General features: G+C 37.8%; 1 protein-coding gene and 1 pseudogene across 7 annotated transcripts; one reads left to right on the top strand and one right to left on the bottom strand.

Annotated features, from left to right (window-relative positions):
* LOC107778090 (ADP-ribosylation factor GTPase-activating protein AGD5) lies at window positions 1–12,656 on the top strand. Of its 7 annotated transcripts, none has more exons than XM_075257184.1 (12): window positions 1–250; window positions 1,830–1,888; window positions 2,011–2,101; window positions 3,150–3,204; window positions 3,331–3,421; window positions 3,515–3,737; window positions 3,816–3,999; window positions 4,778–4,968; window positions 5,541–5,777; window positions 5,864–5,922; window positions 7,083–7,190; window positions 12,274–12,656. In XM_075257184.1, exons 1-12 carry the CDS (start codon window positions 200–202, stop codon window positions 12,329–12,331), a joined length of 1,407 nt encoding a protein of 468 aa, XP_075113285.1. In that variant the 5' UTR covers window positions 1–199; the 3' UTR covers window positions 12,332–12,656. The 7 variants fall into 7 exon arrangements, with proteins under 7 accessions (XP_075113285.1, XP_075113283.1, XP_075113282.1 ...); XM_075257182.1 differs by having other exon boundaries at window positions 3,819–3,999; window positions 12,268–12,471; XM_075257181.1 differs by having other exon boundaries at window positions 12,268–12,471.
* A 3,313-nt stretch (window positions 12,657–15,969) lies between these two features.
* Window positions 15,970–16,343, bottom strand: LOC142165408 (18S ribosomal RNA; annotated as a pseudogene).
* Between the last annotated feature and the right edge of the window lie 986 nt (window positions 16,344–17,329).

The raw sequence follows: 17,329 nt of genomic DNA, 5'->3' as shown, positions 1-17,329 counted from the left end.
AACATATTGAAGCTAATTTGGAAAAAAGTATGTAAATACATAATAAGCCAATCAAAAACGAAATTGCGATTTTTCCTTTCAGTTATACTCGTCGGCGGTCATATAATCGTTCAATTGAGAGAGAGAGAGAGAATTTGGATCGGCGATTGTTTTCCTTCTTTTTTCTCCATTTCCGTACGTAGCTCCGACCAGCGCCATTATGAATGAGAAGGCCAACGTTACAAAGGAACTCAATGCCAAGCACAGAAAGGTATCAACTCAAAATTCTCATTCTTATTGCCTTTGATTTATTTCTTTTTTTTCGATGACCGTAGTGTCCGGGCTAGCTTTTAATGCATGCACTCGACTAATTCCACGAGTGCCTGTTACCTCCCAATAGTACATGTACCCAATGGCGGAGCCACCTTATGCGGAGGGGCGGAAAAGATACGTGTGCGGTTAGGTAAAAAAAAATATACTATGTGTTGAATCCTTTAGTTTTTCGTGCGTTTACTTTTTTATTTTGATATCCCTTTGTAAAAATTTCGGTTCTGCCAACGGCATGTATCGGATAACTCTATCCACTAAGGCTCGGACAGATGAAAAGAAATCATCTGAACATGAGACCTCATAATTCTCAACTCACTTCATTGACTACTAGGCCATGCCCTTGGGTGCCTTATAGCCTTTGTTCTTATTTTGATTTTGATAGCCGATGGTTTAGCTTTTTGGTTATTGTTTGGTGGATCAATATCGTTCATTGTTCTTATCATCTCATTTGAGATTTGAGTTTTATGATCCTCTTTTTTCAGTTATATACTTGTCGCTCTATTGATAATTAATAAGCGAACCTTGTGATTAATGAAATTTAAAATCAAGTTTGTTGTTTAATAGTGGGATAGATCAGTCAGAACAACCAGCTTTGATTTATTTGAGCTGTTAATTGATATGTCTAAATTTTAGCTTTTCAGGTTCTAGCTAACATTTTTAACTGAGTGGAAGTTAGAACATATTAAACAGTAAATGTAATTATCCATATAAATCATTCTGATGATAAGTTTGTTTCAAAGAGTTGATCAACAAAAACAAAGATAGTTACGCGTCAACCCAAGCTAGTTGGGAGTAACTATATGAATCCTTATTGTCCATTTTGCTCCATTTAAAACTGTTTCGTTGTAATTTTCAATAATTTAGGTTCTCCGGCCTTTGTGGTCCGGCCCTTCCCGGACCCTGCGCATAGCGGGAGCTTAGTGCACCGGGCTGCCCTTTTTAGGTTCTCCAGCGTTAGAAGTTTTCCACGTATAATTGGCCATTCATGAAAAGACGAAGAAAAAAGAAAAGGTCTTTACATAGAATTGCTCCCCCGTGATGGTGGAGGAGGAGGAGAGACATGTCTAGACAACTAGAAGGAGTTTAAGCCAAGCACTTACTGACCATATATTTAAAAAGATAACCTGTATATGTAGTACAATTTTTTTGTGAAAGGGGATTCAATTGAACCCCCTTCACCAGCATAGCCCCGCCACAGGCAGTATCGTGGAAGTGTTATGTGACTCACTTGTGCTTTTGGCCTACACAGTTTGTTCCTGATGGTTTCATTTTCCTTTTACACATGTATTCATGTTTTGAAGGGGAGCCTTGGCGTAACCGGTAAAGTTGCTGCCATGTGACCAGGAGGTCACAAATTCGAGCCGTGGAAACAGCTCCTTGCTTTGCAGGGTAAGGCTGTATATAATAGACCCTTGTGGTCCGGCCCTTCCCCGAACCCCGCGCATAGCTGGAGCTTAATGCACCGGGCTTCCCTACGTGTATTCATGTTCTATATAATGCCGGACTGTGTTTGTTGGCAGATATTGGAAGGACTCCTTAAGTTGCCAGAGAACAGAGAGTGTGCAGATTGTAAAGCCAAGTATGTACTAGGATATATTTGGATTTGATAATATGGAATTCAGAACTTATGCTGGTGCGAGGATTAATTCTTGATATTAAACAGAAATTGCCTTTAATGTATTCTTTTTTAATTCAACGCAGAGGTCCTCGATGGGCAAGTGTGAATCTGGGGATCTTCATATGCATGCAATGCTCCGGAATCCACAGAAGTCTAGGGGTACACATTTCAAAGGTATTTTATCGACTATTCTACCATCAATCCGTCATCATATCTGAGATTTGCAAGATATGTCTGAACTATGAAATGGTGCAATAGTAATAGTTCATGTTTTAGTTTCTAGGACTTATGGCGATTGATAGACTATTAAGGCTCGTAGTCTTGATTGACTTAAGAACCATTTGAACTACTAAATATTATGTGAAGCGTATACTTATTTTATCCTTTTCCAGCTGACAGCACCCTACTGAAATACATTGATCCATAGATCACCGAGATGGAGATGACTCTACATTAATTGATTCGCCTTAGAAATGACTGTCTGTGAACGTCTCATCTCAGCATGCCTTCATGTTTGTCAGTGCTTGCTTTTGATAGATCAAGTATGAGAATGTATGCAAAACATGCTTTACATTTTTTTTGGCATATCTATTGATGATATGGTGATATAGTGGTGATCGGGCTGTTGAGTTTCTTTTGGAACTCGAAAATATGCTTAATTTTGTGACATTCTTATGTCAGCTTCGTCCGAGATCTAAATACGTATATTTACTCCAATTGATGTTTATATATGATGTTCTTTTCTCTTTTTCTGATTCACGTGGTATAGTGGATTCCATTTTTTTAAAATGTTTGTGAAGTCTAGAGGGCCTACCAAGTGAGGTTGAGCCTTGTGGAATATCATTCAAGCCCGGCTTGAGCTCTTGGTTTCTGGTCAAAGCCAATCTGTGCTTGAGCTCCCTTATGGACTCAAATTGGCTTAGCTCTTTAACACTCCTAACCTCAATAATCATCCCTTTTTCTGCCAAAAATCTTTATTAAATTATTTGGCCAAGATTCTGTTATTTGACGGTTTAATCCACTTTTATGTATGGTAAATGCATTGATCCTTGTTTTTTTATAAATGCACGCTGATGTGTATCTGGACCATGAGAGATGAATTTCCATACCTTCATGTGTTTCTAGATTTTCTTTTTTTTCTAATGACTATTGTTGGATATGTGAAAGATGCTTATTGTTTCAAAGTCTTGTTATGTTTTCTGTTGTTTGCGAATTTATGCAGGTTCGATCAGCTACTTTAGATACATGGCTTCCTGAACAAGTTGCATTTATTCGATGTAAGTCCCTTTTTTTAAACTCTTACAGTTTTGATGTTGATATCATACATAATTAGTAGCCTAAAACTGTTGACCTGTTACATAAATAGCTTAATTGTACGTGATCCCTTTTTTGATGCTGTATAGCAATGGGAAATGAGAAGGCAAATAGTTATTGGGAAGCGGAGCTTCCTCCAAATTATGATAGAGCTGGTATTGAGAATTTCATCCGTGCAAAGTATGTCCTTACTAATCCCTGGCTTAAGCAATCCTTGATCCTTTAATCTAGTTTTTTGCAACTCGTCTAAGGCAGTACCTGTGTATTATTCAGGTATGAAGACAAGAGGTGGATCCCAAAGAATGGGAAGGAAAAATCAGTTTCCAAGGTTCAAGAAGAGTTGGCCACAGTGCAACGGCAACAACGTTGTGACAGAACTGTCCATGAATCCGGTGGTTCGTCTGATGAGAGGATAAGCATACAACGCCCTAGCATAAAGCAAGATATACCTTCTGCTAGATTCAGTATACCTCTGCCTCCAAAAGCACCAGAGCAAGTACGTCAAACCTATGTTCCAAACTCTGAATCATATAGTTCAACTCATGAAAAGGTATCTTCGGGTGTGGTTCCTCAGCAGACAAGTCAGAAGACACAACCAATTGCAGTCACTGAATCTGCAAAGCAGGTTGCAGAAGTTGCCGATCCTCCTAAAGTTGATATTGCTACTGATCTTTTCGACATTCTTTCTATGGATGCTCCAAATGACAATGGCGCAGATGCTGCTTCTGTAGATGATATCTCGTGGAAAGGTTTCCAATGTACGTTAAGTCACCGTTTTGTTAGAACTGACTTCTCTTTATCTTTACTTTCTTCTTTACCTTGGGGAGATCATGGTTAATCCCAGCAGAGACAAAAAAAATTAGTTCATCCTCCCCCCACCCCCCACCCCCCGAATAAAAGTAAACAAATTACACAAACTTTATTTTTTCTTTCCTTTGGCCACCTCCTCCCATCTGCCTAAGCCTTGGTAGGAAAATGGGATAATTCATGTAGCAATTGGAATAATAGAAGTGCATGACCAACTTGGGGAAAAACAGCATGGGCATTCTTTTGTCCATTTCTTTCTTTTTTACTATGATTCATAATTTTCCATTCCTTCTACGTCTAGTTTTGATTGAGGGTGAATGAACCCTTAGGTCGCAGGTTCAAGTTACCAAGGGAGCAAAGTGGGGAGCTCCTGCGGAGGGGTAAAAAAAGGGTGCATGATAGTTTGAGAAAAGCAACAGCTTGAGCACCAAGGGTGCGCCCTGGTAGTCAATAAAATGGGTTGAGAACCTGATGTCTCAAGTTCAAATCCCAACGGAGACAAAAATACTAGGTGATTTTTTCTCATCTGTCCAGGATTACCTGATACTTGTTGTTGGTGGGAGGTAGCAGATATCCCGTGGAATAGTCGAGGTGTGCACAAGCTGACCTATACACCGCGGTTATTAAAAAAAAGCAATAATTTGAGAATATTCTTGGGGATCTGTATTGCAGTCGCTATGTCATTTGTTTAGCTCATTTTATTCTAATCAAACCTTGTATACTTCTCAGCTTCTCAAGAAGCAATGGCAGCAGCAAAAACTGGTGTTGCAAGATCTGATCATCGGAAATCCCAATCTGCTTCTGCAGTTGAAGATTTATTCAAGGATTCACCATCATTGCCATCGTCAATTTCAACTTCTTCCTTGTCAGAGAAGCTTCCAAAAGATGTAAAAAATGATATCATGAGCCTTTTTGACAAGGTATTATCGCTATTTAGAACTGGAGCTTTAAGTTGTTCTTGGTCTTTTTTATTTTAGAAGGTGCAAGTAGCACACATAGATGATAAAGTGAGAGAAAGTCACTTGAAATGGTTTAGTCATGTCATGCGTCGACCTCCCGTTGCAACGGTACGGTCTGTAGGTGTGAAAACATGGTGAGTTAAAAGGGGACGAGGCAGACCTAAACTTACATGGGACATAAATTGTCTCGAACGACCTATAATCTCTTGGAATCCTCGCAGACTTAGCGAAAAATAAGGCGCAACGGAAGAAAAAGCTTCTATATTGGCGATACCTATTACCTGGGACTAAATTTTGATCATGTTAGTATGTTCACTTTAGGTATTATATTCTCTAAGAGTCTTTTAGTCGATATTTATATGCCAATAGAAAATATAGAGAATTTCTACCATCTCTCATCATTGTACAATATGGGTCTAACATGAACTTAATAAGGGCAGCATGGTCAGTAAGGATTCATATAGTCAACCGAACTTGCTCGGAATCGAGGCATAGTTCTATGTAGTCTAAAAATAATGTTGAATATTCTGCAGTCCAATACGGTGTCACCATTTGCCATGCATCAGCAACAAATTTGCCAGCTAGCTCAACAACAGTCTCTTCTAATGGCTGCTGCCGCTGCTAGTGGCGCTTTAAAAATCCCCGTGGATGTTCAACAAGGACCAAATGGCTCCAATATAGTGAATCAAAGTTGGCCAAATGTAGGCTACCAGTTCCCTGGAATGACGATGCCAGCCAGTGGAAAGACTGAACTGGAGAATTATTTGCAGGTCAAAAATGCATGAATGTTGAGTTTTCTATTGAAATTTTGCCTATAAACTCTGCTAAAAACTGTTTTTCTTTGCTTGTAAACTAGGTGGGCACTGGGGGAGCAACACATTTAGCTGGAAACTCTGTCCCTCTTTCAACATCCAGGTATTTACTTCTCGTTCTATGTCATTTGTGGACTGTAGATTGGTTCATAACAGCTAGATTTAGATGCAACAATTTTTTTTTAAGGCATAATCTGAAGTGAAAAACCTGAGGATAGGTTCTGTCTAAATATTTTTTTTTTAAAAGAAAAAAAAAATTAGTTGTTAATTAGACAGAGCCTATCTTCAGGTTTTTTACTTCAGATTACACCTTCTGTCCTGAAGCATAAAATGAACTGTAGCATAATAAACGAGTTAAACAATAACAACTATGTCTCAGTCCCAAATAAGTTGGGGTCGGCTATATGAGTTCTCGCTCACCATGTTATCTGTATTATGAGGATTCATCAGAATTTGGCAAGTTTTACGTACGGCAACCATCCTCCTTTATTCAGGGAACGAATAAAATTAATCATCAACTGAAACAGGGCATCCTGTAGATCTATTAGATGATCATATATGGTAATCTTTTCCCTTTAGTTTAAAACTTTGAGAAATCAGAGCATTTAATTTAGTTAAACCATAACATGAAAGCTTCCTTGAGAAAGCAATGCATCCACTACAAATTTATGACAATTTGTCTGATGTTTTATTACGATTTACTGCAAAGAAAGGGTTTTTTCTAGACATCATGTATCAGCTTCTGAGACAAGACATGTGTTGAACTTTGAACTAAATTTGAATTTTGTACTTTGCTTTAATGGTTTTGGAAACCTGAGATATTCTCGTCATTAATAAAATTATTTCTTTAAAAAAAACGGTTTTAGAAACCTGAAGATGTTGTAGCCACAACTATACGGGTGTACAATCTGCTTTTGATAGCTATTTCTACATTGGTTTGCCACCCAATTTTGATAGTTTAAGTCTATACTATAACCAGGGGCAAATCTATTAGTCTACATATGGTTTTATTTGAACCCATAACATTTAGCCTAGGCATGAATTTATGTGTAAAATATATTGGAATTGTTGAAAACATTGAACTATGAACCCAGAACTCAAACAAGGTGATAGATTATGTGGTTCGAACCCGAATCCTGAACCCATCGAACCAAAATCCTGAATCCATCTCTGACTATAACATCTTGTAACCATTTCCCTTTTAAATACTCACTGTCAGAAAATCTGGATTGATATTTTTATATTTCCTCTTGTATATTGCAGTGTTTACCCAACGGGACAGAATTCTTCGGGCAATGGTACAGTCCCCTCTGTACCGAGCACAGATGCAGCAACCACACTTTCATCAAGTTCTACACAATCCACAAAAGAGTACGATTTCTCGTCTTTGACTCAAGGCATGTTCTCGAAACGCTGAAAAGTTTTTGAGGAAGTATACTAGTTTTTGGATCATAGCATACAAATAGAGTTATTAGCATGAAAGTGGCTATCGGAGATCTATGCGTTACTAGGAAATTATAGACTATCGTAAAGAAACAATATTCAGTTTTCTATGGATGAGTTGATTAATACTTGTAGGTAGAATAATAAGATGTTGAAATTGAATGGACTTTTGGTCTTTTCCCTTCTGATTACAGAAGCGGAGCTAGCCTATTAGGTGCAGTTTGGTCGAATTTAGTTACTTTTGCTTAAACATTGTATTTGTATTAGGTAATTTATTAAGTATGTATAAATATTTAATTGCGAACCCAGTAACAAAGACGAGCTATGGGTTCTATGATAATTCCAAAAGTTAAAACTCATAAACTTTAAATCCTGCTTCTGCCTAATAAGTATCCAACCTGGCGTTGGAAAAAAAAAGGAAACTATGTTGCAACCACAGAGCATACTTAGACAGTACCTTGGATCTGAAACCAATTGTTGCGGAAGCCAAATGTATATAGTGTGAATGAGTCACAACTACTATACCAAAAATTATGACAGCCACCAAATAATAAATAAGACAATAAAGCAACAATAAAAGGAACACCAGAATTTACGAGGTTCGGCCAATTTTGCCTACTTCCTTGGACACAACCAATATTTTATTCCACTCCAAAAATACAAGTGAAATAATACTAAAGAGAGAAGATACAAATGTCTTAAGAAGATAAGAAGGCAAATGAGAGGTGTGTCTAAATCCTAAACATTAGGCCTCCTTTTATCGGGAAAAATTCCCTACCAAATGGCTAAACCACCGATGTGGGATTTGCCAAATTCAACAAATCTCCACCTTGGCAAAATTCCACATCTTCAATTTTCTCTCAATAACAAATTTTGGTTGTGTCTTCAAATCAATCTTCAGTGTTCAACAATGTTGATCAAATCCAAACAATGTTGAAACTTGACCGCAGTCACCACTTTTGTCAGCATATCAGCAGGATTCTCTGTAGTATGAATTTTCTTCACCATGACTCCACCTTCTTCTATGATTTCTCGTATGAAATGATACCGAACATCAATGTGTTTCGTCCTTGCATGATAAACTTGGTTCTTTGCTAATTGAATAGCACTTTGACTGTCACAAAAAATTGTGATACTTTTTTGTCCAATACCAAGCTCTTTTAACAACCCTTGAAGCCAAATTGCCTCCTTCACAGCCTCTGTAATAGCCATGTACTCTGCCTCTGTTGTAGACAAAGCAACTGTTGACTGCAAAGTAGACTTCCAACTAACTGGTGCCTTTGCAAAAGTAAACACATAACCAGTAGTTGATCTTCATTTGTCCAGATCACCCGCAAAATCTGAGTCACAATATCCAACTACAGACTGGTTGCATTCCTGCTCAAAAACTAACCCAACATCTACAGTATTATGAATATACCGTAGAATCCACTTCACAGCTTGTCAATGTTCCTTTCCTGGATTATGCATATATCTGCTAATAACTCCAACAACTTGTGAAATGTCAGGTCTCGTACAGACCATTGCATATATCAAGATACCAACAACATTTGCGTATGGTACCTTTGACATATACTCTCGTTCAGCTTCATCTTTTGGCGACATAGTAGTACTTAGCTTAAAATGGGGAGCAAGTGGAGTACTAACTGGCTTAGTCTTTTCATCTATGCCAAAGCGCTGTGGTACTCTCTTCAAATATTCTTTCTGAGATAAACAGAGTTTCTTTGAACGCCTATCTCTTATTATCTCCATGCCAAGAATTTTCTTTGCCTCACCCAAATCCTTCATCTCGAACTCCTTCTTCAGTTGAATCTTCAACTTATCAATTTCTTCCGAATTCTTGGAAGCTATCAACATATCATCAACATATAGGAGAAGATATACAAAGGAACCATCTTCAAGCTTGCGCAAATACACACAATGATCGTATTTGCTTCTCTTGTACCCTGCCGCAACATAAACTTGTCAAATCGCTTGTACCACTGTCTAGAAGATTGTTTCAATCCGTACAATGATTTTTCAAGTTTGCATACCATATTTTCTTTTCCAGCAACTTTGAATCCTTCTGGCTGAGTCATGTAGATTCCTCCTCCAAGTTTCCATGTAAAAACACAGTTTGTATATCCATCTGAACTAGTTCCAATTCCAAATGTGCTACCAAAGCCAACATAATTCTAATGGAGGAATGTTTTACAACTGGAGAAAACACTTCATTGTAATCAATTCCCTCCTTTTGAGCATATCCTTTGGCCACCAATCTTGCTTTGTAGCGAACATCTTCTTGGTTAGGAAATCCTTCTTTCTTTGCAAATACTCATTTGCACCCAATTGTTTTCTTTCCCTTCGGGAGATTGGTCAATCTCCATGTATGATTCTGATGAAGGGACTGCATTTCATCATTCATGGAAATCCTTCACTTATCTTCTTCTGAACTTTGAATTGCATCTTTATAAGTGGTAGGAACATCATCAGCTACAATTGAGGCAGCACAAGCAACCGTCTCTATAAGACGAACAGGTTTTGTTATTGTCCTTTTTGGCCTGCTGGTTGCTATTGATTCAAGTTGTTGTTGAGGTTCCTGAGTTGGAATATCCCTCTCTACTGGCTCTTCTTCCAGAGGATAATCTTCATATGTTTCCTCCTCTACTTCTTGTGTAGGAAAAATAAATTTTCCCTCAAACTCCACCTGCTTAGAAGCACCCTCATTTTGTTTGGTATCTTCTGTTACCTTATTTACCATAGCAGATTCATCAAAGGTAACATCCCTGCTGAATATTACTTTCTTTGTCATAGGACACCATAAGCGATATCCTTTGACTCCAGAAGTAATCTCCATAAAAATAGCCTTCTTTGCCCTTCGATCCAATTTTGACTCTGTTACATGATAATATGCAGTTGAGTCAAATACGTGCAAAGAGTCATAATCTACAGCAGACTTTCCATACCATTTTTCAAATGGTGTTTTGTCATCAATAGCAGCAGATGGTAAGCGATTAATAAGGTGACATACATATGTAATTGCCTCAGCCCAAAATTCTTTGCCCAAGCCAGCATTGGACAACATACACCGTACCTTCTCCAGCAAGGTTCGGTTCATACATTCTGCCACTCCATTCTGTTGTGGTGTATGTCTGACAGTGAAGTGTCGGACGATGCCATCATTTTCACAGACCTTATTAAAATGATCATTTTTGTATTCACCTCCATTGTCTGTGCGAATACACTTGATCCTCCTGCCTGTTTGATTCTCCACCATCATTTTCCATTTGAGAAAAATTCTCAACACTTCATCTTTGCTCTTTATTGTATACACCCACACTTTTTGGGAAAAATCATCAACAAAGGTTACAAAATAGTGCTTCCCACCTAATGAAGGTGTTTTGGAAGGACTCCAAACATCAAAGTGTACATAATCCACAATACCTTTAGTATTATGGATTGTTGTACCAAATTTAACCCTTGTCTGTTTCCCTTTGACACAATGCTCGCAAAACTCCAAGTTGCAAGCCTTTACTCCTTTTATCAATCCTTGATCTGATAAAGTTTTCAAAGATTTACCTCCAGCATGTCCCAAGCGCATGTGCCATAGCGTGGTTGCTTCTGCCTCTTTTTCGTCACTAGATGTTACTGTCGTTGTCCCAATAACTGTACTACCGCGATAACAGTACATGTTATTGTTCTTCCGATTGGCCTTCATTACCACTAGTGTACCGGAGCATACTCTCATTACTCTATTTTCTGCAATGATTTTGAACCCTTTTGATTCTAGGGCTCCCACAGAGATGAGATTCTACTTCAAATCTGGTACATATCGAACATCTGTTAATGTTCTGATCATTCCATCATGGTTCCTTAATCGTATTGAACCAATGCCATATGAGGTAAGAGGGTTGTTATCCGTTTTGTGGATGACTCCATATTCTCCTTCTTGAAAATCCACGAACCAGTCCCTGTTGGGACACATATGATAGCTACAAGCCGAGTCCATCAACCATACGTCTGATGATGTTGATGGCTCTGTTGTAACTAATGAGAAGTCTGAATCATCACAATCAGCTACATTTGAATCCATAATGGCCTTTCCATTGTTATGTTTGGCCTTATTCTTCAACTTCGGACAGTCTTTCTTCCCGCGTCCCTTTTCTCGACAAAAGGCACATTCATCTTTGCTGGGTCTAGATCTTGACTTGGATCTTCCCTTCTTTGTCCTCATTTGATTTTGAGGACGACCCCTCACAATCAGTGCTTCTCCTTCTCCGCCCTTTTGTTTTTCTCCCTTTCTTTGTTCATAGCTGTACAAAACCGAACAAACTTCTCTAATACAACCAAATGCATGATTCTAAGTTATTGTTGTTGCGGAAGCCAAATGATTCTAAGTGTGAATGAGTCACAAATGTGAGGGGCCGTCCTCCAAATGCATGATTATAAGTTATTGTTGTTGCGGAAGCCAAATGTATATAGTGTGAATGAGTCACAACTACTATACCAAAAATTATGACAGACACCAAATAATAAATAAGACAATAAAGCAACAATAAAAGGAACACCAGAATTTACGAGGTTTGACCAATTTTGCTTACTTCCTTGGACACAACCAATATTTTATTCCACTCCTAAAATACAAGTGAAATAATACTAAAGAGAGAAGATACAAATGTCGTAAGAAGATAAGAAGGCAAATGAGAGGTGTGTCTAAATCCTAAACATTAGACCTCTTTTTATAGGAAAAAATTCCCTACCAAATGGCTAAACCACCGATGTGGGATTTGCCAAATTCAACAATTGTATCCTCCTCTTAACTCCAAAAATGAGTTAAGACATTTGCGAATGCGTTACAAATAGGGAAAAATCTCTCGTTAAATATTTTCACTGCTCGTCAATCTTCTCTAGTCCTTTTCAATCAAAGGACAAACTTATGTGTATATATAATTTGTGTGAAAAATAACAATGAAAATTTTGAAAAAATATCTCGGGTTGATCATCACCATCTGCCCCTCACATCTAGGTACAGTGGAATGTGTAACCCAGTTGTTGTTTCGTCCAACTATATTTGTTCCTTTAATCCATAACTTAAAAGAGAGCAACAACGAGGGACAACCCGTCCATACAACCAGCAAGGAGGATAGCACTACTGGCAAAGACCGTCTAGCAAAAATGTCGCAGGCGTGAAGCGTGGTAGGCCTCGAGCTTGCTTCTTATTATTCTTGTATTTGATCTTTTCCAGCAAAATGAGCCTTTGACAGTGGACTCTGTCGAACACTGAGACTGACTTTATATATATAGGAAAATCTGCAAAGTCAACTACAACTAGAAGGTATGCTGATCTTTAGGTGTTACTTTATTAATGTAATCAGTCTAACCTTCGATTCCGTAACTAAGATTTTCTTTCTCGCTCCTTCTGTAATTCCTTTTGATTTCATCCATTCTTTTTTACTTGAAGGGTGGGGCAAAGTGCAAACAGCACCCTCTGTTTCTACTTCTAACTGAGGCAAACAACCGGCATTGTAAGCAAATTAAAAACCTTCACGCCTATTTGAGCCATAGAAAGTTGAAGAGTGCATGAGTCGCCAAAGGGCCACAACAACAGATAGATAGATAATATTATATATCCATCCTTATACAAAAATGAAAAAAATATAGTATTAAAGAAAAATCATTCATTTCATAAATTCTTCATTCCTGGAAAGACGAATAAGCGGAGAAGGTCTACCATACAAACTCATGATCTTTTTGACAACCTCCAAACTTGGATGCATTTCTGCCCCTCCTTTGCTGCAACAGATTTAAATGTTTAAAGTCTGGTCCCTAAAATGGAGAATAAATGAAATTAATATTAGGTCAAAGGGAGGAACTAGAACATTTTGAGACTCTTTTGCTGGATGATATCTGCTGCTCTTCACATTACTAAAATATAGGTTCAAAATAAGTCATGACTTCTTTACATGCAGAATCCTGCTTAGAAATGCTTTTCTTGAGCTAGAGTCTATCGAAAACAGCATCTCTACCTCCACAAAATTTGCGCATACATTATCATTCACCAGTGGCATGTGGGAATACACTGGGTATGTCGTTCTTGTTGTTCTTTCCATGCAGAAACTTTTGTGAAAAAACAGAGAAACCTATACATATTCAAACAGGCATAGGCTGAAGAAGGCATCGGGTTGAGTAGACATTGAGCTGTTAAGATGTTTGGACAGTTTGCACAGATAACACCAACATCTTCCATTGATACATAACCGAATGCATTGAAGTATAGCCAGTCCTGTTCCAGGATGTCGAGCTGAAACCTGTAGAACAACATAATCTTTCACTTAGTAGATTATGTGACGAGATCATTGAGTTCACATATAACTTCAGCATCCAGGGTGATGGGGGCAGGGATCACGGTTAAAGGGCATTAAGCAAAGTATCAAAATCATCATCAGATTGTCATCCCAAACAACCTGTTTATAACTACATCATTGCCAGCAAAAGATTTGTTAAACTACAAGTGGAATAAATATGTGTTACATATTACGTCAAATAGAGTTCAAAGAGAAATATCACAGTTGACGGTACATATAGTTCTCCTGTGTAATAATTTATTACCTGAAGATAACCAGTTGTTAGGTACTTAACAGGATATTTCATGTGTCCCTTTTTGCCATTGACGTTCAAACTTTTTTTTGTCGATTAAGGGAAACTTGACAAGTTTATTCAGCATGAGAAGAGCAAAGTTAAGGTCAGACTAAACGGGATTATGGTATCAAAATGCAAACAATTTAGATATCAAGGCTTATTGTTTCAAGATTATGGAATGATATCAAGCTCAAAAAATAGATAAAGATATTACTCATAGGATTAAAATCGGATGGTTAAAATAGAGAAATGCTATCGGGGTTTTACGTGATAGAAGTATGTCTACCAAACTGAAATATAAGTTCTATAGAACATATATAAGACCGGCAACATTATATGATAGTGAATGTCGGGCCGCTAAAGTCCAACATATCCATAAGATTAGTATGAAGAGATGCGCATGCTAAGATGGATGTGTGTCATAAGATTAAAAACGACCACATTTGCGAGAAGATGTAAGTACGATGCATTGAGGATAAAATTACAGAAAGTCGCTTAAGATGGTTCGCTCATGTCCTGCATCGACCTACACATGGACCAGTCTGTAGGTCTGAAACTATGGTGAGTAAAGATGTTAAATGTGAACAGGGTAAACCTAAAATCACTTGGAAAAAAGTTATCTCGGAAGATCTACAAATTCTTGGAATCAATACAAACTTAGCTAAAGATATGACACAATGAAAGAAAAAGATCCATGTACATGATATCTACAAGTTGAAATAAGGTTTATGAGAACTTCTATTATTATTAGTATTATAATAATAATAATAATAATAATAATAATAATAATAATAATAATAATAATAATAATTATTATTATTATTATTATTATTATTATTTCAGCACATAGTGTCGGCCCTTTCTTTAAATAAAGGGCAAAATATAGGCACGATTCAATCATAATAGAACCATGCAAAAAGAGAAGCTCTGATCAGCTAGAACTTATCTTAAAAAAATGCAGAAGTTTAATTGGTTAGTAAACAAAATCAGAAGAGTGTGTCTTGCATACCTATGAGATGGTAGAACCAGCAGAACTTTGCCTTAATCCCATGACCAATTTCTTTCCTGGTTCAATTAGATGAAAAGTAACTACAAAACCAAACAACCACTGGTCAGGGTACGATGATAGTATCTCATGCACGAGTAGAAGAAAGGAAGTAGGATGATATTCTATCACGGTAAAGAGATGTCACTTGGGCCTAACTCAACCCTAAAAGTTAGCTCATGAGGGGAGGATTGTCCAAGTCTATACAAGGAGACCACCTATGAGATACCCACTCTAACACCCTCTCGCATGCCCCGACCACCAACTGAAGCGTGGACAATATATCATAAGGGCCCAAACGGGACTGGACCTGGCTCTGATACCATGTAAAGATATGGCACTTAGGCCTAACTCAACCCCAAAAGCTAGCTCATGAGGGGAGGATTGGCCAAGTCCATATAAGGAGACCACCAGTCCATTCCCCAATCAATGTGGGACTCTAACTCACTCTAACAATCACTAATCTCAGTTAAAAATGCATGTTGCATTAGAGGGAGGGATGCAACCGACAATACCAAGGCCAGATTTCTCCGGTTGGTACTTGACTTTCATGAGACAAGCAATGGTTCCGTGCCTGCAATATATATAGCTTCATAATATTAGTTTCCACATCCTAAAAGGAACAGCAAAAGAGCCCAAAAGATGGCATTTAATTTAAAATAGATTTTCTTGGAGGGAAAAAATACATGCAGAATTGTGATGACCCATTTCATATTAGAAAAGAAGCACATAAACTTCATGTTCTGCCTAGAAAGAAGCCATCATATTTAATGCTCTTAGACTTCGGTCTGAATACACCATCACAAGTGAATTCTAATGGGAGCAGGCAGAGGCAGATCAAGAATTTAAACTTGATAGGTTTGAGCTTTAAAGTTCTTATGATTGAACTCATTGTACTTTTAAAATTGTGGGTTTATATCTAATATTGGTTGAAATTTCGGTGCTTTTTTTCCACATATATATCTATATTCTGCATTGAAAATACTGTTCGGATGATATGCAAATCAATAGATCATCTTAGAAATATTGAGAAATGATTGGAAACCATGAACCAGAATAGAAGAGCTTGCCGCACCCACGAGTAAATATTTCATTCATTTGAGTTTCATTCTTGCGAACGTACTCCCCAGACGGGATACTTAACGCGTTAGCTACAGCACTGCATGGATCTATACGCACAACGCCTAGTATCCATCGTTTACGGCTAGGACTAGTGGGGTATCTAATCCCATTCGCTCCCCTAGCTTTCGTCTCTCAGTGTCAGTGTCGGCCCAACAAAGTATTTTGAGAGTAAAAGAGAATTAACTGGTAAAATAAAAAGGTTGTTTACAAATTAAAAATGCCTTAAAAATTCTTACAAGAATGAAATTCTTCTTTGAGCACTCCATACATATAATTCCACCAAAATCCAACAGCAGATATGCATCAAATGACACAATACATCCACAATGGACCAACTGCTAAGATAAAAATATTACTGATAAGAAACTTTTCTCACAGAGCTTACAAGTATATATACATATGAACAATTATGATTGATACCTTTTTTCACTCACCTTGCCACATGACTCACAATCTCTCCGGCCATCATCTCTTCTATGGAAAGTCTCGCAAAACCTCTCAGCCTCATATACAGAACTAGAGGAAAAATAAGAACTAATCAAAAGATATATCACATTCATTAAAAGTATTACAAGCCTCAACATGTTACACCATATTAAGCCAAGTGAAGGGAGGACTGATATCACTTCATTCAACTTATAAGCAGAATTATGACACTCAGTTTCCGGATTCAGAACTCGTCGTGTCATTCATTTTGCCTTTAACAGCAGACAGGGGCGAATCTAGTGTTGAACGGCTTCAATTGAACCTATAACTTTCGATGCGGGGTGTATGGGTCAAAATCTGACCACAAGATGGTTATCATTAAAAGGAATGGTAAGGGGTCGACCAAACCATAGTCGTGCCCACGAGGCGTAATAGCAACGAATATCTCGGCCACTGCCGAGATCGAGCCATCAAAAAGCTTACACGACAGAACATATGTCGTAATACTCGGGCGAGTAAGGAAGAATACAGTCATGAGAGGATACGCTGGTTAAAGACCGTTGGATAAACGGGAAAACTGGTAATATATATATGGGGGAAGAAAGCAAGGGAGAGGGGGATCCGAGATTTCTCAACTCTCGGATTTTGGTTCGCAATAGGAAGAAACCTCCAACAACAAACCAAAAGCCCAGATTTTGATTACAACCCCTTACAATCATCCTTGTTGACTCTATAAAGAGAGATCCCATAGCTATCAACAACTTTTCCTCTTTTCCTTCTTTGCTCTTACAAGTACGGAACAATGTATGAAAGATGTAAGCTTATCATTTACATTTGATGTCTATTAATCATCTTA

The sequence above is a fragment of the Nicotiana tabacum genome, chromosome 1 (genome assembly GCF_000715075.1).
Source record: "Nicotiana tabacum cultivar K326 chromosome 1, ASM71507v2, whole genome shotgun sequence".
NCBI classification, from domain to species: Eukaryota; Viridiplantae; Streptophyta; class Magnoliopsida; order Solanales; family Solanaceae; genus Nicotiana; species Nicotiana tabacum.
Note: the sequence above shows the minus strand (reverse complement) of the source record. Positions and strands in the feature narration are given on the sequence as shown.